We start from the raw sequence: 22702 nt of genomic DNA, 5'->3' as shown, positions 1-22702 counted from the left end.
AAAAATTGTCAGAGAATTAGTTAAAGTGATTTGGAGTGGATATGTACTAAGAAGGCCACACTGGCAGCACCAATGAGATTGGATGGTATAGTTTATAGATCTTTGAAAAAAGGGACATTGAGACCTAGAAGGACAATAGAGGAAGTTGTTAAGATCTCATAATTAATATCCCTGAAAACTTGATGTTTAACCAAGCTGAGTGACGTTGTTGAATCATTTAGCCAACCTCACCTATTGGGATAAGATTGTGTTGTTCCTTCTACAGATAAAGGTGGAATAATAAAAACCATTTAATCTATCTGCTCATTAGTAGGCTTCATATATATTTTAATTTTTAGTCTTTATGCTGTGATGAGCTAATGTGAGTTGGAATTCCTAACCACAGTTTCAGGGATATCAGGCTTGTTAAAATTTCTGAGTACAGTAAAGCTGAGAAAACTAGACAAACTAAATGGAAAACTGAGAAAATAGAAGATTTGATCTGAAACAGAAGCTAAACCTGTATTGATATCAGAATTAATCTTTGAACAGATATCACATACAATATATCAACGTAATAATAACTGAAACTGAATATTGTCAATTGCAACAGAAACAAACAAAAACTGCACTCTGTTATAAATGTATCGATATCCTCTTTCTGACTTTGTTTTGTTACTTCTCCTTTCTTGCTGACCACGTGCTCTTAGTCTTGTGTTCATTCAAAATGCAATCGTCTTGTGTTGTAGGATGAGATACGGAAGGTTTTGGGTGTTTGCCCACAACATGATATACTCTTTCCTGAATTAACAGTAAGTAGAAGTGGTTTTTATATATTTTTATTCTCTCTATTGTGAGTACTTATTCCCTGCAATCTACGTATTTGTTGGATAGTAGTTCTAATTTCTAAATTGTTAATCATTGTCCTTTTTCTGTAACTAATTGCTTGTATTGTTCTAAAAGGCTGATTCATATTCATATCCTCAATATTTTATAGTACTTTTTTTTTGTTTCATTTTGGTGGGCCTTTCAGCCATTGTCAATTGCATCTTAATTATCATGTAGTTGTGATGATGATTGTAAGGAACACAATCTTACGGATTTTATACCCTTATTTTATACAATAGCACAGAAAATAATTGTAACCTTTTCTTCAATTATTATTTTTTTGTTTCTATGTCTTATATATATATATATATATATATATATATATATATATATATATATATATATATTACATCCTATGTTTTACTGTTATCATGTATATGTTGCCACAGGTCTGTGAGGAATTGTTGCGATGAAATTTTCTGAATGTGCTTGATTATTTTTTCCACTCACTAGATTGATTTATTTATGACAAGAATGATTACAAAGATAATAAACAACTAACATTTTTAAGAGAATAACTGAAATGTTTAGTTATGTTTCTAGTATCTACATTTTCAGACAAGTCCCTTTTTAGTCCCTTAAATTAAAAAATGTTTATTTTAGTCCCTCAAATTTAGTAAAATATGGTTTTAGTCTCTAATCACACTAATTTGAGGGTCTAGTTCGCCCACTATCTTGTATTTTTTTTTAATATTTTATATCTCATTTTAGCATACCTACCTTTCCATAAAAAGAGGGACTAAACTAGTTTTAAACCCTAAACCCTGAAGAAGTCATTTTAGTCTCCAAATTAAATGTTTAGAAAATTTTTTAAGGACTAAAATCTCTTTTTTTCCAATTTTGAGGTACTAAAAATACATTTTTTAATTGGAGGGATCAAAGCTAGAATTATCCTACATTTTAGGGTTTATACCATGATGCTTTAGCATACCTACCTTTGCATAAAAAGAGGGAGTAACATAGTTTTAACCCAAAACTCTGAAAAAGTTGGTTTAGTCTCAAATTAAATGTTTAGGTTCTAAAATCATATTTTTTCAATTTTGAGGAACTAAAAAAACCTTTTTGAATTTGGGGGATCAAAGCTAGAATTATCCTATATTTGTAGAACTAAGAACGTAATTAGGCCTAATTAAGGCATCACATTTTCCTGTCTCTATCTCTTGCATAGCTTGTTTCCGATTTTTATCAGATAATGCCACAAAAACATTTTGTGGAAATTGAAATACAGTTTGGATCTGCAATAAATGTTTTATGGGTGAGGGATAAGTATTAAAATGAGACATAATTCAAGAAAGTATAGAGTGGTTTTTCTTTAATTATTTTATTTGTTACAAATGAGACATAATTATAACAAGAGTGGTTTTTCTTTAATTTTATTTCTTTAATTCAAGAAAGTATAGAGTGGTTTTTCTTTAATTATTCAAGAAAGTATTAAAATGAGACATAATTCAATAAATGTCTTTTATGTATATTACATGCTATATTTACCAATTCCATGTTATATGTTGCATAGGTCCTTTGGAGAAAATGTGAGGAAATTTTCTGAACGTGCTTGAGTATTTTTTTCCACTCACTAGATTGACTTATTTATAACAAGAGTGATTACAAGGGTAATAAATAACCGCTACTATTTTCAAGAGAACAGTTAAAAAGTCCCAACTTCGTAAGATACATTGAACTATACTTAACATCAACTAAACTACTTGGAAAGATAGTAAACATTAAATACTCAATTTCCAAAAGTCTTACAGCTGTTGCCTCAAATTATTAGGTCCATTGCAGCTTGTATTACAGGTTTTAGGGGGTCTTTCTTCTCTGATACTTGCACACCGACACCCTTCTAACGGATATCTGATTGGATTGCAGTGCTACTTTTATTTAATTTTTTTTTGCTAAAATTGCCTTTTCAACTTTACATTGTATGATATGCTGAAATCTTTCATTGAATTTACCCAGGTTAGAGAACATTTGGAACTATTTGCTATATTAAAGGGAGTGGAGGAACACTTGTTGGACAATGCTGTTATTAATATGGCTGATGAGGTAAGTTGAGTAATTACAAGTTTCAACAACTGTTTTTACCAGAAACACCCATAAGGATTTGAGCAGAAAGAAAAATATATTGGTTCTTTGAATGAAAAGAATACAATGACTTACTGACTATTCTCTGTATATAAATATCAGAAAATATTCATTGAGAAAAACAGAAAAGACGGCTGACGAAACAGCTAATGAATAGAAACGGGATGGAACCAAGATGTAGAAGTACAGGGGCTAAAATTCAATGAATATATTAGTATTAACATTCATACAAAATATTTGTATATTTCAATTTTATAAAAATTTATATAATACCAACTGTACTAGATATTAGTGTTTTAAAGATAAAAGCTTCCAAATAAAATAACAAATTTTACTTTGCCTTCAAGAATTTATTATAGAAATTTGTGTTTTTATCATCCATACTTTCCTAATATTTTTTATTAATAATACTTGAAAAATAAATTAAATTAGAATACTCATTAAATTATTTTTGAAGACTCATGTAAATAAAATCACCAATTTACACACCCTTCAAGAATTTATTATGAAAATTTTGTTTTTATTATGATTTTTTTAAAATTCTTATTAATTTTACTCGAAAATAAACAAATTAGAATAAACTATATCATTCATTAAATTATTTTTGAACACAATTGTAGTGAGCACCGATGAAATATAATTTGTTTTAAGACAATTTGAATATAGAGCAAGATTAGCAAATACTAGAGCTCTAAAACCAAACTATGGTAAAATTTTGATATATAATTTGCTTTCACAATACTTACTTGCATAATGCACAGGCTTAACATATGGATTCCAGTTTTTTTTAATAAAAGTGCAGAGTGCTAAGACAACACAATGTTGTTTGCCATGCCACTATCTTAGCACCACAAATAACATTAATCATATGCAACTCATCAAAATATAATAAAAAAGGAAAAACACAAAATAGACTGGGGCACCACACTTGATCTACAACTAATCCCTAACTCTGTAAAATGGTATACCAAATCTCTTATTAAGTGAGTTTATGGTTAACTCTGTTAGAAATAGGGAAGATTAGGAGAAATCTCCCTTGTGTCTTTTGCATACACATAGGGTAGTTTATTTATAATGTAAGATATGGGCCAAGGTCCTTAATACAGAATGGGCTGAGCCTAATTAACATAAACACACATCTTAACATCTAACACTCCCCCTAAGCTGGAGCATATAAATCATATGTTCCAAGCTTGTTACAAAGATAGTCAATTCTAGGTCCTCGTAAGGACGTAGTGAATATGTCTCTGCCAATTGGTTACTTGAGTTAACAAACTCAGTCTTGATATCTCCGGATATGATTTTTTCTCGAATAAAATGACAATCAACTTCAATGTGCTTGGTTCTTTCATGGAAGACAGGGTTAGAGCTAATATGCAGAGCAGCTTGATTATCACATATAAGTGTCATGTGAGTGACATCTCCAAATTTCAATTCACTAAGTAATTGTTTAAGCCACACAAGCTCGCAAGTAGCTGATGCCATAGCTTATATTCTGCTTCTGCGCTGGACCTTGCCACAACACTTTGTTTCTTACTTTTCCAAGATATTAGGTTGCCACCAATACCTATCAGAAGGAGAACCGACCCAATCAACATCTGAATAACAAACGATTTTTGTATCATTGTTACGACCATATAGCAAACCTTTTCCAGGTGATCCTTTAATATACTTCAGTATGCGAACAACAACATCCCAATGGTCTTCACATGGGGAGTTTAGGAATTGACTCACCATGCTAACTGCGAAAGAAATGTCAGGACGCGTAACAATAAGATAGTTTAATTTACCAACTAATCTTCTGTACCGTTCAGGATCTGAGAAAGGCTCCCCCTGATTTGGTAGGAGGTTGATGTTAGGATCCATAGGTGTCTCAACAGATTTAGAGTTCATTAACCCTGTTTCCTTCAAGATGTCTAACGCATACTTCCTCTGAGATATGACAATACCAGTGTTGGATTGTGCTACTTCAATACCCAAAAAGTACCGGAGTTTGCCAAGATCTTTGGTTTGAAAATGATGACAAAGGTGCTGTTTCATCTGAGAAATGCTAAGATAGTCGCTTCCTGTGAGAACAATGTCATCAACATACACTATTAAGTAGACACATCCAGCACTTGAGTGGCGATAAAACACTGAATGATCCGCTTCACTGCGAGACATACCAAATTGTTGAACAACATAGCTGAATTTATCAAACCAGGCCCGAGGAGACTTTTTTAGGCCATATAAGGATTTGTGCCATCTAACTTGTCAATGGACAAGTGTACATTCACATAATTGGTGTATATAGAGGGATCAGAAGATGAGCCACCAACAGAGGTGTCTGTAGACGAAGAAGACGCCATGGAGAGGGAGAAACCCTAAAAATCCAAAGTGCTCCGATTGACGCAATGACCATAGATCTAGAAAGAGGGCGAGGAGGCGATCACGACGGTCCTGATCGGCGGCAGAACTCTCCGACGACGCTCCGGCATGCGCGACGAGGAGCGACGGCGCCTAGGTGGTCCGTTCGCCGCGATCTTTGCACCACGGTGGTCGCCTGGCCGAGACGATTCCGATGGTGTGGTCGTCGGTCGATTCTAGAACTCCGGCGGCGGTGACGACGATGGCGACGGCGGCGGCGGAGACAGCGGCGGTGATGTGTGCCGGAGACTGTGGTGTTGGCTGGAACTAATCCGAAGCTCTAGATACCATGTTAGAAATAGAGAAGATTAGGAGAAATCTCCCTTGTGTCTTTTGCATACACATAGGGTAGTTTATTTATAATGTAAAATATGGGTCAAAGCCCTTAATACAGAATGGGCTGAGCCCAATTAACATAAACACACATCTTAACATCTAACAAACTCAATCTCAAAACTTATAAGATGGGGATTGCTCCTGATTTATATGTTATATAATATGACCTTATTCCTAGTTCATGTGAGATTTCCAATACAATCTTGAATATGGGATTAGATGGTTGTGGGAACTCTAACAAAGGCTTGATAATGATGGCACAATAGCCTTAAAATACATGACATAGGATGAGTTTTGAATAACTCTGATATGATTGTTAGATCTTTCGAGGAGAGATTCACTGGAGAGATTCAGTAACAAAGCGACATGAGCCAAACCCATACAAGGGATTGGTATCACCTCTTATCCAGAACCTTATGGCAATGGGTTTATGGGTTTTTTTCTTTATAATTTAGCTTTACTCCTAGTCAACGTGGGACCTCCAACAAAATCTTTCTATAAAAAATTCGGGACAAAGGAAGCTAGAGACATTATCTCATCTAGTAGAATTTTAGATCTAGTGTCAAACTCATCAAGTTTATCAACAAATTAATGAACCTCCCTAAAAATATTCGAAATTACAAAAGACTTCAACCATCTACTAAGGAGATCTTAGGGAATAATAGAAGTATCACACCAAAATAACTAATTGAGAATAACACTGATCCAAATATCACTCTTGCTTTTGCAGATAACAACTTCCATAGTTAGAATCACACCCCTTACCGTATGACATTATGAACAGGCAAATATAAAGAGAAACATGGCATAATGGAAGTATGATGATCTCTAAATATTGCTTGACGACTAGATACACCAAGAGAACCTTCAGCCACCCCATCACTGTTGAATTTGAATTGATGGTAAGGAGAGCGAAGCCAAAAAATAGGAACATATTATGCAACTTTCCTAAGATGTATATGTACTCCAAAACTTTTAAGAATAATCATCTTTAGCATGTTAAATTTCATACAACCAACTATATTGGATAAACTCTTATCTCTTATGGACGAGGTACACTATCCACAGGACTTATTCACTGCTTCGATCATTGTTCTTAATGATTAAGTTCCACCTTATAGGCTTTCATATCAAAACCTAGTTAGCAGTGGGTTGATTTGTTTGTTCGTGTTTTGAGATAGTATTGCCTGCCCATTTTTGTGAGGATCTTTTGTTGCTTCGTATGCATTTTAGTACTTTGTCTCTCCCATTGAGTTTGAAGCATGTTTCTTTATTATGCCTAGATCTTTTACAATATGAACAATATTGTGCAAGTTGCCTACTGTAGCAATCTTTCCTCCAATATTTGATCCATGGACGACCCCTTTTCTTGTTGTCATGACAAAGCTTGTTTTAAAGGTTTCTCCATTAAGCATGTTGGAGATCCCACAACAACTGGATATAAGACAAATTTGCATTATATAAGTAGGTGCAAACCATACTTTTTAAGTTGATTTTGTAGGATTGAGTTAGAGTCCAATTAATTTGGTATCGTAGCCATTTAAAAGCATGTTCTAACAAGATTTGTTGTTTGTTGGACTTATTGTGTCACATGCTATTAGATCACCTATAAACATTTAGTCCCACACAATTTTGATGTGAGGTGGGTATGTTGGAAATCCCACATCTATGCGATAAGGCAAATTTATAGTATATAAATGAATGCAAACCTCACTTTACATGTTTGTTTTGTAGGGTTGAGTTGAGCTTATTAACCACTTCTTAAGAAAACATAACGACTTTAAGTCTCTTCAACCCTGATAATAAAGGACACTTCTGATAGAGAAGACAATTTTTCCCTCCCTAAGATTTGTACCCTAATAGGGTCATAGGCAGGATTCAGACCATGAAGAAATTTAAAATTCTTAGCATTTCAACTGCTTCAGCATGTGTGGCAAGATTTGCTTTGCACTTCTTCAAATTTTGGTATTGATATAATTCAATCCACATACCTTTCAACAATCCATGATATTCTAATATTGAGAGAGAAACTTTTCAGGTATCAAGCACCTTCTTTCAATGTCATATCGAGCAACAAAATTCCATTTAAGAGAAAAAGTGTTATTTAGGTAACCTCATATTTCTTTAGCAAAAGACTAAAACGTATAATTCCGTGTGATGTTAGCTACTATGGATTGCCACATCCATATAAAGATCAATGAATCTTCGTTGTACCAAATTTTGAAGTTAGGGTCATTATGGTCTAATTGTTTATTGTTTTTTTTTTTAAATCCTCCAAATGTAAAAACTCCATTGCCAATAATTTTGCCATGAAACTGGTTGGGACTCACCACATTTGGAAGATCATTTGTACACACAAAAAAAATTGGTGATTGGCCATGGCCGGTGGTGGTGGGGACAGTAGAAATAGAAACCGCAAGATCTGGAGCTCTATAACCAACTTGAGAAAAGAGAGAAAATAAATATTTTATTATATACTCGTAATTATTACAATCTTACTTCCTCTATTTGGAAGAAGCACACTTTTAAAATTGGAAGTAAAAATCAGGTGATAAGAATGTGTAGATTCAATGGATATTTTTCCTAATAATTATAGATGTATTAGGATTTTTTATCCATTAATCCGTTATTTCCAACAATTTTATCCATTAGCAAGGTTAAAAAGTATATTTAATTCTTAAATCAGTATGAAAAACTTTTGATAACATTGTGAAAGAAAAACTATTAGAAAGACATTTAAATTATCCTTCAATTGATGTCGAGATGATAAATAAATACACTAATCTCTATATTGATAACTAAAAAGTAATAGAATGTTTTTGGTAAAATGTAATAATTAAATGATATTTTTACTTCTTTATTTAAATTTACTGACATATATATTTATAACTAGGATTGAAAATCTAGGGGCCATGGCCTATGAATGAGGTTTAATCTCCGCCAATAAGTATGATTGAGAAAGGCTTATTGATAATTTGTACGGAGTATGTAGTTGATTTAGAGATTGTTACTCGTATAATCTTATTATTCCAAGTCTTAAGTCTGTAATAAGCATTTTCCTTTACTGTAAATAGTTTGTAAAATATAAGTATAAAATTTATTGTTATATAAATGTGTATTTACTTATGCGTGAGTGCACATGCAAAATATTAAATAGTGTTTAGATTTCAGCTTGTTTACTAATCAAGGAAAGCTTCCGGGCATTCCTATTTTGTATGGGTCTTTGTTATAGTTAAAGAACTCATGACCTGAATTCAGGGTCCATGGGTGGGGGATAACTGGGACATCATAGACCACTGCAAATCATGAAAGCCTGAAAACATACCAATAACTAACCCTGCATTGTCATTGTTAACTTGCAAAACAATCCAACCAACACAGAATTTTAGATAACATTATTCCATAAACAGGTGGGCCTGGCTGATAAAATCAACAGTATTGTGAGAAGTCTTTCTGGTGGCATGAAGAGGAAATTGTCTCTTGGAATTGCATTGATTGGCAACAGTAAGGTAGGATCAACATCGACAGCACATTCTTGTATTAATGTGTTGAACACAACTGCATAGATCTTTTGGATGATTTACTTGACAGGTTATAGTCCTTGATGAACCTACTAGTGGAATGGATCCATACTCAATGCGCTTGACTTGGCAGTTAATAAAAAAAATTAAGAAGGGCAGGATAATTTTGCTAACTACACATTCTATGGATGAAGCGGATGAATTAGGTGACCGGATAGCGATCATGGCCAACGGATCTCTGAAATGTTGCGGAAGGTTAATTTCATTTCCACTTTTTCTTAGATATTGTTATGTCTTGGTGCTATTCTGAAGGATTCCTGGTATTTTAATTTTGTGATAATTCCTGCTAGAGAGTTTACTCTTGACAAGTCCACTTGGAAATCTAAGTAATACTTGTTAAATGCTTTATCTACTAGACAGGTTTGCTTGACATATTAATGGCATGCTGTAGGTTTGTGTACCCCATGCATTTTCTCCAGATTTTAGGGACGCAATTTTCCTTTTGATTACCTTTAGTGTATTTACCCTTTAAGTTAGCAATGAGTTCTTCCATTTCATTTTATTAGAGTTTGACCATAAAAAGAAAAGGCATAATCTGAATATATGAATATACAGTCTTGTGACTGGGTGAACGTACTGAAAATTATTCTAGTAAATTTGTCACTGAAAAAGTACTTTACACGTTTTGTACACATCAGAACAAATAGGCAGAAAACTACAAAACTGTTAGTGATGGTTATAAAACCGTCTAACCTCTTAATAACTACAAACAACTGAAAATAAAGAGTACAGAGCAGTGATGAAATGGCACGGCTAGTACAAAATGAAATAAAAATAAAAACTGACTTAGATATAACAGTAATACATTTATAGCTGATGAATGTTAGAAGCATACCAACATATTGAAATTAATAGACACTTCATTATGATACTCTTGAGAGAGGTCTTGTGGTTACAACCTATGTTCCTACAGGATTTTAGGTAGTGGACATTTTCACTCTAGGGCTTCTCCTTGGCAGATTCCAAGAAAGTTGGTAATGATAGATATTTATTTACCAACATGAGGAGGAATGTTATAAATACTGGTTTGTTAGAATAAAATATCTTCAATATCTCCATAATATGAGAAAATATCTTCATAAAGGGTTCTATTCATTTTGACATATTTTTATTTTCTTATTTTAAAGAGATTTATTGTTAAACATAAAGGTGTGATGAGAATGTAATTGGTGTGGTTTTTATTAAGAAAATAATTATATATTTCCTTACATAGTTCAATTGTTTGTTTGATCTGTTGGCAGTTCCCTTTTCTTGAAGCATCATTATGGAGTTGGTTATACTCTAACCCTAGTGAAGGTTTGTTCACTTGATCATTTTGTGTTTAATTCCTCTAGTCTCTGATGGTTCACAATTGAAAGGCTTTAGCTGTTTTCATTTGTATTTCTTTCTGTCTTGTGCTTTCAGTCAGCTCCCACTGCTTCCATTGCTAGTGATATAGTATACCGTCATGTTCCAAATGCAACATGTGTAAGCGAGGTACTTTCCTCAGTATCATTCATTGAGATACCCGTTAATGTCAACATCATACATGTATTCATGTGTCAATGTTAATGTGCGTGAGTATCGATCTTCCCTCTCTGTAATGAGTATGTGTGTGCTAATGAAGGAAGTTTATTTTAATCAAGAGTTTCTTTCTTCTAAAATAAAATTATCATAGGTTAGCTCTTGTTGGTTTTCATGTCTCTAGTGTTCTAGAGATATATCTTCAGAAAAAAATTGTTTGGGTTTAGCAATGTGGCCCCGATGAGTATTTTACCATACATTAGATCCAGATTCAAATATTCCTTTGAAAATTTGAATATTTTTTTCTAACGAGCACCAATTCATCACATACATAGTGCACAACTTTAAAATATATTCATTCTTGTTATGTTGTTCTTGTAAAATCACTGTGTATTACAACAGGGGAATATTGTATATATATAAGTGTCTCAAATACAAAGAAGATACAAAGAGATGGACAAATGACCATATATTTTGTTACATATAAGAATAATATCGATTTTTTCTTTCCTTGTCTCAGTCATTTCCTTTGTTGTGATAGTAGATTGCTGTATCAGATCTAAATCCTTAAGATTCATGAACATATGCTGTGCTCTTGCATATATATTTGCAAGGCGAATAGCTCCTTCTCAGCTGTAATTAGCACTATTTTAACTTTCAGGTATAAATTGTGATAAAATGTGAAAAAGCTTCTTCTTGAAGAGTTTATGTAAAATCTATCTAAAACTACCTTTTACCTATTCTCAGAATCGCTTCTTCTATAGAGAACGGGGCTCTCAATGTACTATATGCATTTTTTAGTCAGTTAGAGAAAAGGGCAAGGGAGCATTGGTGGGGCATAATGCCATGCATGGAGAGGAACAGGGTCTTATTCATTTAATAGGAACAAATAGAAATGGATGAATGCTCACTTGCCTACTTTTTCTACATGTTATATAGTTCATGAGAGAAATCATAACTTTTTTACTTGAACAGTATGAACATGATAATTGATTGTGTAAATATTGGTGAGTTCATATTTAACAGTATCCATAGCCATAATTTTTTTTCCCTTTATTTTTTGTGAAGCATTTAATTGTCTATCTCACTTCTAGTTGTATATGAGATTATGATTGTTGATTCCATTTTATCCTTACTCAACACACATTTTCAGGTTGGAACTGAGATTTCTTTTAGGCTTCCAATGGCATCCTCATCAGCCTTTGAGAGGATGTTTAGGGAAATTGAAGGTTGCATGAAAAAACCAGTTTCGAACATGGAATTGAATGGTAAAATTGAAAAAGACAATATTGGTATTGAAAGCTATGGCATATCTGTAACAACCCTGGAAGAGGTATTTTTAAGAGTTGCAGGATGTGATGCTGATGAGGTTGAATGCTTTGAAGAAAATAACCATTCTCTGATATTAGACTCTGTGGCTTTACTTCCTACTAATGATGATGCTTCCACAAAAATAAGTTGTCTTAAAATTCTTGGAAATTATAAGAGGATTCCGGGTTTGGTGTCTACCATGTTGGGAAGAGCTTGTCGATTAATTTTTGCTACATTTTTTAGTTTTATCAACTTCTTGGGTGTGCAGTGCTGCAGTTGTTGTCTCATTACTAGGTCAACATTTTGGCAACATTTTAAAGCCTTATTCATTAAAAGGGCAATATCTGCTCGCAGAGATCACAAAACCATTGTTTTCCAGCTAATGATTCCTACTCTCTTCCTGTTTGTCGGTCTTCTATTTCTTAAGCTCAAGCCACATCCTGATCAGCAATCGCTGACCCTTTCAACTTCTCACTTTAATCCTCTATTGAGTGGTGGTGGTGGGGGAGGTCCAATTCCATTTAATGTTTCTTTGCCAATTGCTGAAAAGGTTTGTCACTGATTTAATTCTGTTTCCTATGTTTTTTTTTGTTTTTGTTTTCATATACTTATGGCTGCTAAAAAAAGTGGACTCTAGTTCTGAAATTTTTATTATGTTAAAGGTAGCACAAAATGTCATGGGAGGTTGGATACAGAGGTTCAAGTCGAGCTCATACAGATTCCCTGATTCAGAAAAAGCATTGGCTGATGCAGTGGAAGTAGCGGGACCAACACTGGGACCTGCTCTACTTTCTATGAGTGAATATTTGATGTCTAGTTTTAATGAATCCTACCAATCTAGGTGTGAAAACTTGAATTTCTTGCTTCATTTTTAGATTTGATCTGTTTAAACAACTGGCAATCAATTGTTATGAAAAGTTTTAGTGCTAACCATGCATATAGTTGCTGTTATCCTAAAATCCATAATAGTATTGGGTAGCCATGAAAACGAGATTATCATGTCCTTCTTTCATGTTTCTGTCTCTAATTTTATCATAGGGACAATGAAAATCTATTTGAAAATAGGAGTGCTTATATGAATACAGGACAAGAAAAGTTAAGCTTCTTAGAATAAAGCTCACTGATCATTTTTCCCTAGTTCAACTTTGTTAGTGTAGATTATTTAAGATTGATGCTTCTAAAGTTTCCCGTTGCTAACATAAATGAAGTGTACCATCTGAGAAATTTGAGAAAATCTAAAGTAACGTGTAGGCTAAATTTTGATTTATACTGAAATTATTTTTATCATAAATGAAGCCAATTTTTCCTTAATGGAATCTATGATTATATTTTTTTTTCGTTAATATCTATATGTGAGTTACTAACATATACTTCCTTATGGAGATGGTGGGTGATTTCTCTTAACTTTAAAAGTCAATATTATGCTAATGCTTTTTCCTTGCTGTCACCGTCCAAAAATTGAAATTGTATTCATTATGTAGTTTGCTTTGGTAAAAGCCTGATGTGAGTCTATGCTGTGTCCAGATGTTGGTCCTGTTGTTGTCTGCTTGTCGGGGATCAGTTGTCGTATTTAAACTTTTGTACCGTTGGGATTTATAGTTATTTCCAATAAAATAATGAACAGATACTTTTGCTATTTTAATAAAGTTATTACATGTCAACTCGGATAAAACCCCTAATGCAATTTTTATATGACAGAATAGTTATTTTACTGCTATGTTCTGATATTCAGGTATGGGGCAATTGTGATGGATGATCAAAGTAATGATGGAAGCTTAGGATACACTGTATTACACAACTGTTCTTGTCAACATGCTGCTCCCACCTTTATCAATTTGATGAATTCTGCGATTCTTAGGCTTGCAACTCAAGACACAAATATGACAATTCGGACACGCAACCACCCTCTGCCAACGACACAAAGCCAGCGCTTACAACGTCATGTAAGCCTATGTTTATTTGATTTCACCGAAGTGGATATTCTTTAAGTCTCATGATGCATTATCCTGTTAATAATGATGGGCATGCCTTGGGATTTTGGGAGCGTTGCCTTGTTATATTGCAATGTTTTTGTAGTTCATGCTCTTTTTTAGTTCTATGGTTCTTAATTTTCATATTTTCACCTAACGCTGACTTTTATACTTATCAGCACAATTAAATAATAATGGATTAATATTGCTATGTGCCAATCCCGTTTACATTATACAGAAAATTATAGATTTGATGAGCTATAGATGAAATTCTGTAGGATCTGGATGCTTTCTCTGCTGCAGTTATTGTCAACATTGCTTTCTCTTTTATACCTGCCTCATTTGCCGTTTCAATTGTTAAGGTAAGTTGTGTTAAACCTACTTTCTGCTTGCTGTCTTTTTAATTGTGTCCTTTTCTTCGTCCAGGAGCGATTCATAAAACAACTTTTCCTAGAAGATTCCTTGAAGTTTCTTTCATAGTAATCTTAGATAATTGTGGAGTTATTTTCAAATTTTCCCTTTTCTAAAAGGAGTCTATATTTTTTCATTTCAAATGTTATGAATTAACAAGAGGGAATTTCTTGACACTAGAGTGTGAAATACTATTTGACATTCTCGAATTGCTTGTTTCTTGTTCTAAACATTTATAAATTCTTGATTGATGCAGGAACGTGAAGTGAAAGCTAAGCAGCAACAACTAATCAGTGGGGTATATAATTTGTCAAAAGAGACCGCATTCAATACTACTTTTCTATCTCATGCTGAATATTCATCTAATGTTGAACTTGCTTAATAGGTTTCTATCCTGTCATATTGGGCTTCTACATATATTTGGGACTTTGTGAGCTTCTTGTTTCCTGCCTCTGTTGCCATAGTTCTCTTTTATATCTTTGGTATGTATCCAAATAATTATTAATAGTTAGTTTTTATCTGCTTATTTAATTTGTTGGGAAAACTAACATAGATCACAAACCCAAGTCTAATAGTTTATTCACGTTTTTTTGCTTTTAGATTGGCAAATGTTAGTTGTTAGTATTATGTTAGTGGGGGGAATTAAACCCACAATCTCTCCACCCTCCCTTCCAAACCCACTAAACCAATCTTATAACTCCGAAGTGTTAGTGGGTAGAGTTAAACCCACAACCTTTGCCACCTTTCCTTCCAACTTTGCAAGGAGTTAAAGCTCAAACTACAAAATTATCATTGTCTCCTCCAAGGAATTGATTGGTCTAATTATATAGATCAACTCCAACTTACAGCACTGCATCCACTTATTTTTCCATTTCTTCCTTTATTCATCGCTTCCTTTATTCTTATATTCTATGATAACCTTTTCCACTGCTTCCTTTTATTTTTCCTTCTACGATAAACCTTCCATATCCTATCATTCCTTTTATAATACCTATTCCTTTCTTCCTCATTATTTGCATGCCCTAACAATACTCTCCTTTGCTGGAATAACCTTGTCCTCAAGGCTGTACTCTGGAAATTTAAGCTGCTGGAGTGCTTCATCCCTTTCCATAAGATCTTGTTTCTTCCACAAATGTTTTCCCTACTTCAATCTGCTCTGGTTTAGCTGCCTTCAATTCTTCATCTTGTAATTCAGCAATTGACTTAGAATTTGGTTCAATTTGAAGAATTCCATCGAAACCTATTATCAAGTCATCAACAGTAAGCAAATACTGGTAATCTTCATCTGTTATGCTGCCACAAGCCAAATTTAAAGGTTCAGTTTCCATCATAGGCCGGTTCCCATCGTCATTTGTTTACAACCCATTGGTTTTTATCGTTGGGTCATCATTAACAATTGACCTAGGAATCAAAGCAGCAACATATTCACCAGCCTCCACATGAGTCAAAGTTGCAGTATGTTTGTAAGTAACCCCTACAAGAGCATCTTCATATATCTCAGAAGGTAAAATGTTTGCAATGAGTTTTTTGTACAGGTAACTCTTCAAATTCTTGATCATCAAATTCATCACACGAGTCTGAACTTCCTTTTGGTACTTAAATCATGTGATTCGTCCTCCACTTCTGGTTCCTAGTTCTTATCTACTTTATCATCACCCTCATAATTTATCATTGCATTTTCCTCCATGCTGATGGAAGCCAAACCCAATTTTTCCCTTGAAGTGATATTTTGAACCTCAATTCTTCTCCGCACTCGATACCCATCCGTGAGGATCCCTTCCCCTCAAATGTGGGTAATTCCAATTTTGTAGTTCAGGGCCTTAGCATTTCTTCTCCTTCCTCATTTGATCTACTACCATGTAGAGAGCTTTCTTCCATCTTTACTTCAATATTAATTAAGTTTTCTCCTCCTTTGGATAGTTTCTTGCTTTTCTTGAGATCTTGCAGCAGTTCTTCCTTCTTTTCTTCTAAATTCCCTGAATTCTCCCCACATTTGGAAAACTTCTTGCTTTTCCTGAGATCTTGCAGCAGTTCCTTGATCTCTTTCATGTCCTGCAAGATATCTTTCCTACTATCAAAACCTGTCTTTACCTCTTTTTTTTCCTTTCTTGATATCTTGAAGAAGATCTTTAATCTCCTTCGTGTCCCATAGGATATCTTTGGAAATTGACAAATTTGTCTTCATCTCCGTCATAAATTCCTTCCTAAATTCCTTCCTTGCTTGCTCGCCAACTTTCAAAATTTTTCCTTCTCTTTGGATTTGGTAAGTTTGATAGGAACCCAGAACTCAGAAGAGGAAACTGAGTAATATTCTTTATTGAATAGACTGAAAAGAACACAAAATAGGAGAGCACTTTCTCTCTAAGGGTTTTCCCTCGAGAAAGAGCTAAAGCTCAACCTATAAAATTATCATTATCTCCTCCAAGGAACTGATTGGTCTAATTATATAGACCAACTGACAGCACTGCATCCACTTATTTTTTCATTCCTTCCTTTATTCACCACTTCCTTTATTCTTATATTCTATGACAACCTTTTCCACCGCTTCCTTTTATTTCTCCTTCTACAAGAAACCTTGCATATCCTATCATTCCTTCTATAATACCTAGTCTACTCTTCCTCATTATTTACATGCCTAACAGTTTCCCTTTTTGTTTTAATAAAAAACAAAGGTTTTTAATTATTTATTTCATTTTTTTACCTTTTACGTATTGCTAATGTTACAATTTATATTATCATGCTTATGCTTGTATTTTTTTCCTACTTTGGAGGATTTCTTATTCATAGCTGTCATTTCAGTCATTGACACGTGATTACACCACTTTAGCATTGTTGCATCACATTCCTAATCCCCTATGACTTTGTTGGAGCATTTATGTAGAAGCGGGTGTCAATTGTGGCTTCTTTTGCATGAAATCATCACCATCACTGCCCAGGAATGAAAATAACCCTTCTGGCCTTAGAATGGTGTTGATTGGTGCTATTTTTGATATAAGAAACCCAATCCCCACCTACACTTGTGTGCCCTTCTCGCTCAGAGGGACCCTCTCTTTTGAAGATCAACCTTTCTCTGGTGTGATTTCCATAATAACACAACATTTTCCAGCCATTTATGGGATAGCTTGTCACTGTTCTTGCCAAACCCTGACATTGCTATGTTTTATCTTTTGTTCTGTCACCTCTCTCAACATCTAATAGGTGTTTTTTCAGTATTGTCTTTTCTTTTCTCAATCATTCAGTTTTTATTTTTTCTGATTCTTACTGTGTATTCACTTTCCATCCTATTGATCAACAGAGGTGGCCTCATTCTTCCATTAGGAATATCTTAATTTTAGGGGAGATTTTCCAGCATTTTTTTTTGTAGTAACTAATGTAATGTGTAAATCAACTTCAGAATAGAAGTCATCCGGGTGTAGTGCTTTTGGGTTTGTCTTCTTTGTGCAGCTATTTGGATTAACTGCTATCGATGTTTTTATCATTCCTGAATTCGTATTTTACCTGATTCCTGTACTTTAAAACTGCTTTTCTCTTAAAAGTTAAGTATTGAATTTGGTCTTAAGCTGTTTATTTTCATCCTTAATAAAATATGTGCGTTTTTTTCTTGTATTAAGTTCAACCTGTAGAGTTGGGTTTGTGATGAGGAATAGATGCTTGTGTGTTTTTCATGTTACTTGGCCAAGTAAAGAACGAGAATTAAATGTGGAAAACTCACATGGGATGATGATCTATTAGTGGTCTGAGAGATATTTGAAGGATATTAATAAGCTCTCATTTATATTATTTATCTTTTAGTTCATTCTTTTCTTGATATAGTACTAAGTCTTGTTAACTCATATCTTGATCGTTCTCCTACTTCTCCAGTGTATTAAAATATCAACTAAATTTCAGGAAAATATAATAGTGTTATTTATTTGCATATATTTTTCATATTGGAGAAAGCCTTTGCATAACATGATAGATAAATTGATTTCTTAGACAGCTTTACTCTTTTAAGTCAAATTTTTGGTATATTTAGTTAATTTAATGTTAGAACCTTTCAATCCAGCCCTATCCCTAAACTTTCTATCACTAATAAAAAATATTAGAAACATCACCACCTGGGATTTTGTCAGGTGGTTGAATAGGTATGATCCCTTAAATACTACCATGCCTTAATCCCCTTTTTGCGGTTTCTATCTTACAGTATCATGGATGTTACTGCTAATTCTTGGTACTGAATGTAGGTCTGGAACAGTTTGTCGGAGGGGTTTCTTTGCTACCAACAATCCTCATGCTCTTGGAATATGGACTTGCAATTGCATCATCAACCTATTGCCTTACATTTTTCTTTTTTGACCACACCATGGCTCAGGTATGCGGAGATCTTGTTTTCTCCTTTTTTAATTACATTTGTTATAAATGCTAAGATATTCAACTTTTATACAGAACGTGGTTCTGTTGATTCACTTTTTCACCGGATTGATACTAATGGTTATCTCATTCATTATGGGACTCATGCCATCAACAATGACTACCAATTCTTTTCTTAAGGTAAGCCCTTCAATTTTCTTCAAATGTTCAGCATGATTTATTTGGCCTTACTTGGGTAATTATTTTTTCTTGAAGCACAAAAAGCAGAAGTTAGTTTTCGGGGGACTAATTTTCAGTAAAAGAAATGGAAACACAATGTTTTAAGCCTTTGAGCTCCCAATTTTGTGTTTTCTAAAGTGCTTACTACTGTCACCACTTTCTGCTTTAGCGTTCAGGGTTTGTATGATAAGTGGATACTAAAATTAGACCGGTTTCTTTCTATCTCATGTGGTGAGTAATAGATCTGGATATTTTATGTTTTTAGTGAGTGGTCACTGTCATGGGTTGTCATTGTTACTATATATATCCACACACACACACTAGAAAAGAGTTTAGGTGTATGAGAAAAAAGTTCGGATTCAATTAATTCAATTGTAAACCCTGGCAAGAGGGTACATATAGAGCTATACTACCCTGGAATAATGATTACAACATCTCCTTTAGCGTCTTATAATATCTTTAGTTTCTTTTAATATCTTAGATGTAATAATTGCAGAGATTGGTAATATCTCCTAAAAACTCAATATATGATAGGATCTAAGTAATAGGAGATAATGGGTTTAAGAGAGAAGGAAGAGTTAATACAGTGTTAATATCCTAACTGTTTTAGTAGTTAGGAAAGAAGGGAAGGGAGGTCTTGTATAAATAGAGTTCTATTCATTGTTGGAAGGAAGTTTGTCATATTCTTTTGTATAGACAGGTCTTGGACCTTGTGAGGGGGGTTAGGCTCCCGTTAGATTGAGGAGGTTATGCTCCCATATACTGATTGAACACTACTTTTGTTGATGAAGATATAGATAATTCATTCTTTTCCAATTGTTTTCTTGCTGTGATTGTGTGAGTGAGTTGTCTTAGTTAGGTTTCAAAACCAGATACCTAACAGTATATCTTTTCATAACTCAACACTCCCCCTCAAGCTTGAATGAATATCTATTATTACCATGTAATTGTATAATTGTGGAGTGTGTACACATGACTACTCTAGTTTATCCTAAGGAACAAAATCAATCACTAATAATGAGAAATATTTATCTAGACATTTCCCTATTTGATGTGATCAAAACATATCATATCCTTAACATTACCCCTCATGCTGTATTGCATCTGTCATGTTTGTTACAAGACTCCTTGAGGAACTTGGCGAACATGCCAACTAGCAATAGAGAAGCCTCACGTGCTGATTTGGAAAACATGTCAACTAGTTGGTTGCTAGAGCTGACAAAATCAATCATTATAAAGCATTACAAATCAATTTTGTGTAGGTGTGTGAAGATGACATGCTGAGAAACCAGCAATGGAGAAGCCTCATGTGCTGATTTGGTGTGGGATAGTGAATGAAGATGATGCATTAGGAACTAGCAGCATGTTGCAACAGTTTATCTTGAGTTTAGTAACAGTTGGTTGTGAGTTTAATAACGTAGTAAAAATGATAGCAGAAAGGCTTAGAAGGCACAATGGCTGCTGAAATGCAAAAAGTATTCAATGGGCTTGGCTTCTTGAGATGAAAAAAATGCTTGGACAGTGTGATAGGGAAAAAGAATCCTGAAAGTGAATACAGGTTTCCAAAGTCCCAAAATGCTCAAAAGGTAAGTTGGTGGAGAGCAAAAGTGCTCAGCGGGCAAAAACTATTGCTGAAGAACAAAATTGTTTGGAGTGTGTAACATTTGTTAGAGAGCAATAGTTCTCAAAGGGCATAGTGACTGCCAGAGAGCAAAAGATTTTTTAATTGTATTATTTACCCAATAGAGGAAGTCAGAGTGAAATAACAAGTCATGAAGGATGGTTCTATGATCACTTGCTTGTAACTATCTTGGTACTCATGTAAATACTCATATTTACAGTGAGGAACTCTATCACGGGTTTGCTCTATAAAGTTTTTGTCTATGGGTGTTGATGTTGGGTTCTCCTATAGATATCTCGTGATTTCTTCTCAACCCTGCTCCAGTCTGCTCTGTTTGTGTTTCTGAATCTCCTCCACACTTTGCCACCTCACAAGTCCCATTTCCTTTCTCTTTCTAGTTTCAAAATACAGGGTTGGCAGCACAAGCTAAAACGTAGGGGTTTTGGCTTTTGATTTTTACTCCTTTCTTGCTATGTTGGAAAATTGGGCCTCCATTTAAGTCCAACAACTTTTTTGTGTAATGCGTAATATATCATATAATCAACTAGGATAATGATAAAAGGAGAAGAATATTAGAAAATATAACAAATATTTAAAAATATATATAATATGATAAACTAAGAATAATAATAATAATATTCTAGTAGAAAAATATAAAATGTTATGTGTAGTGTCATATAATATTAAATTATTATTTGATTTATTTGTACTTTAATATTTTTTTATGTGAAGTAAACTCTTACGAGTTTACTATTTGAATTTACAAAGTTCCACGAGCTTATGTAAACTCTCTAGTTTGACAACCTTGGTTATGATATTTTCCTATTTGACCTAATTAAATCATATCTTATTTCTTTATTTTATGTAATCAAAGCTTTAGCAATCTTACGAAACTGGCTCATAAAATGAGTCTTAGAGTTTGTGTTTGGGTCTAATTCTACCCTACAACCTTGACTTATGAGAGTTCTCCCCTATCTGTATACTTTTTTCAAGCTCTATCTTCATCGATGGTGGGCTTGCTCTCTCTATACACACAACCGCCTTAATGGATTTAGGATAGACACACAATGTTAAAATTAGGGTTTGGGCCTAACTTAATTCAACAAAATTGGTTTCTCCATTAATTTACTTTTTTTCAGGCTCTATTTCAAGTCTTGGTGGTATTTGAATTTCTCCCAATAGTCATAATTGCCTAAGTTGTATACGCTCTGTTTGTCATATCTCTTGGTGTGGGACTAACCATTTTTGAGAATGCATTTAAGGAAGCTTCATTAGGAAGCTGCTACAAGGTGGGCAAAGGGTGACCACAAATAAGACATATGTCCTACAATATATAACTTGAAAAGAGAATGAATTTTATTATTATCATTCGTTTCTATTACATTCTCCTTACACCTATTTGTAATAATTTAATCTTCTAAAACAGGGAAAGAAAGAAACAATATACTAAAAAATAAACTAGAAGATTCTATATATATTTTCTCTAATTAGGAAGATTTTACAAATATTTTCTCTAATTAGGAAGATTTTCCTCTAATTTAACAATATATATGAAAAGGGATTGGGGCAACTTCTTGTAAAAGGAAGTTGGATTCTAGGATTGAAATAAATTATATCTTTTAGCAAAATATTGTTGTGATTTAATTGGCACAAAGAAAAAGAACACTGTTGGAAATGATATATATCTTGTTTCTAGCTGCTTGAATAGTAATTTTTTCATTCACTTGGGAAAACACATGATGTCAATATGCATTTGATGTTCTCTTCCAGAATTTTTTCAGAATATCTCCTGGATTTTGTTTTGCGGATGGTCTTGCTTCATTAGCTCTTTTGCGGCAAGGAATGAAAGATAAAACAAGTGATGGAGTGTTTGATTGGAATGTTACTGGGGCTTCCATCTGTTATCTAGCTGTTGAGGTGCACATCTCTCGGTCTAATTTTGCTGCTATTGTGTTTTTTTCTTTTCGTATTCCATGTATCAAAGTTTAAAACTTAAAAGTTGTTTACATCAGCTCTTAGAGGCTGATTTTAAGAACCTATAACTA

General features: G+C 33.8%; 1 protein-coding gene across 3 annotated transcripts in view; it reads left to right on the top strand.

The window, feature by feature from the left end:
- The window catches only part of ABCA1 (ATP-binding cassette A1), a 62159-nt gene that overhangs the window by 21780 nt on the left and 17677 nt on the right, over positions 1 to 22702 (top strand). For all 3 annotated transcript variants that reach the window (XM_088116215.1, XM_088116216.1, XM_088116214.1), the window contains 15 exons: positions 729 to 791; positions 2824 to 2910; positions 9102 to 9200; positions 9283 to 9467; positions 10514 to 10568; positions 10677 to 10748; positions 11929 to 12636; positions 12749 to 12927; positions 13819 to 14029; positions 14335 to 14418; positions 14724 to 14765; positions 14853 to 14949; positions 18691 to 18818; positions 18893 to 18997; positions 22428 to 22574. In XM_088116215.1, coding sequence (XP_087972341.1) covers positions 729 to 791; positions 2824 to 2910; positions 9102 to 9200; positions 9283 to 9467; positions 10514 to 10568; positions 10677 to 10748; positions 11929 to 12636; positions 12749 to 12927; positions 13819 to 14029; positions 14335 to 14418; positions 14724 to 14765; positions 14853 to 14949; positions 18691 to 18818; positions 18893 to 18997; positions 22428 to 22574 — 2262 coding nt within the window. The remainder of the gene's footprint in view (positions 1 to 728; positions 792 to 2823; positions 2911 to 9101; positions 9201 to 9282; positions 9468 to 10513; positions 10569 to 10676; positions 10749 to 11928; positions 12637 to 12748; positions 12928 to 13818; positions 14030 to 14334; positions 14419 to 14723; positions 14766 to 14852; positions 14950 to 18690; positions 18819 to 18892; positions 18998 to 22427; positions 22575 to 22702) is intronic.

The sequence above is a fragment of the Vigna umbellata genome, chromosome 5, assembly GCF_029865625.1.
Source record: "Vigna umbellata cultivar VRB3 chromosome 5, Vumbellata_1.0, whole genome shotgun sequence".
NCBI classification, from domain to species: domain Eukaryota; kingdom Viridiplantae; phylum Streptophyta; class Magnoliopsida; order Fabales; family Fabaceae; genus Vigna; species Vigna umbellata.
The sequence above is the reverse complement of the archived record's forward strand: the minus strand, read 5'-3'. Positions and strand labels throughout refer to the sequence as shown.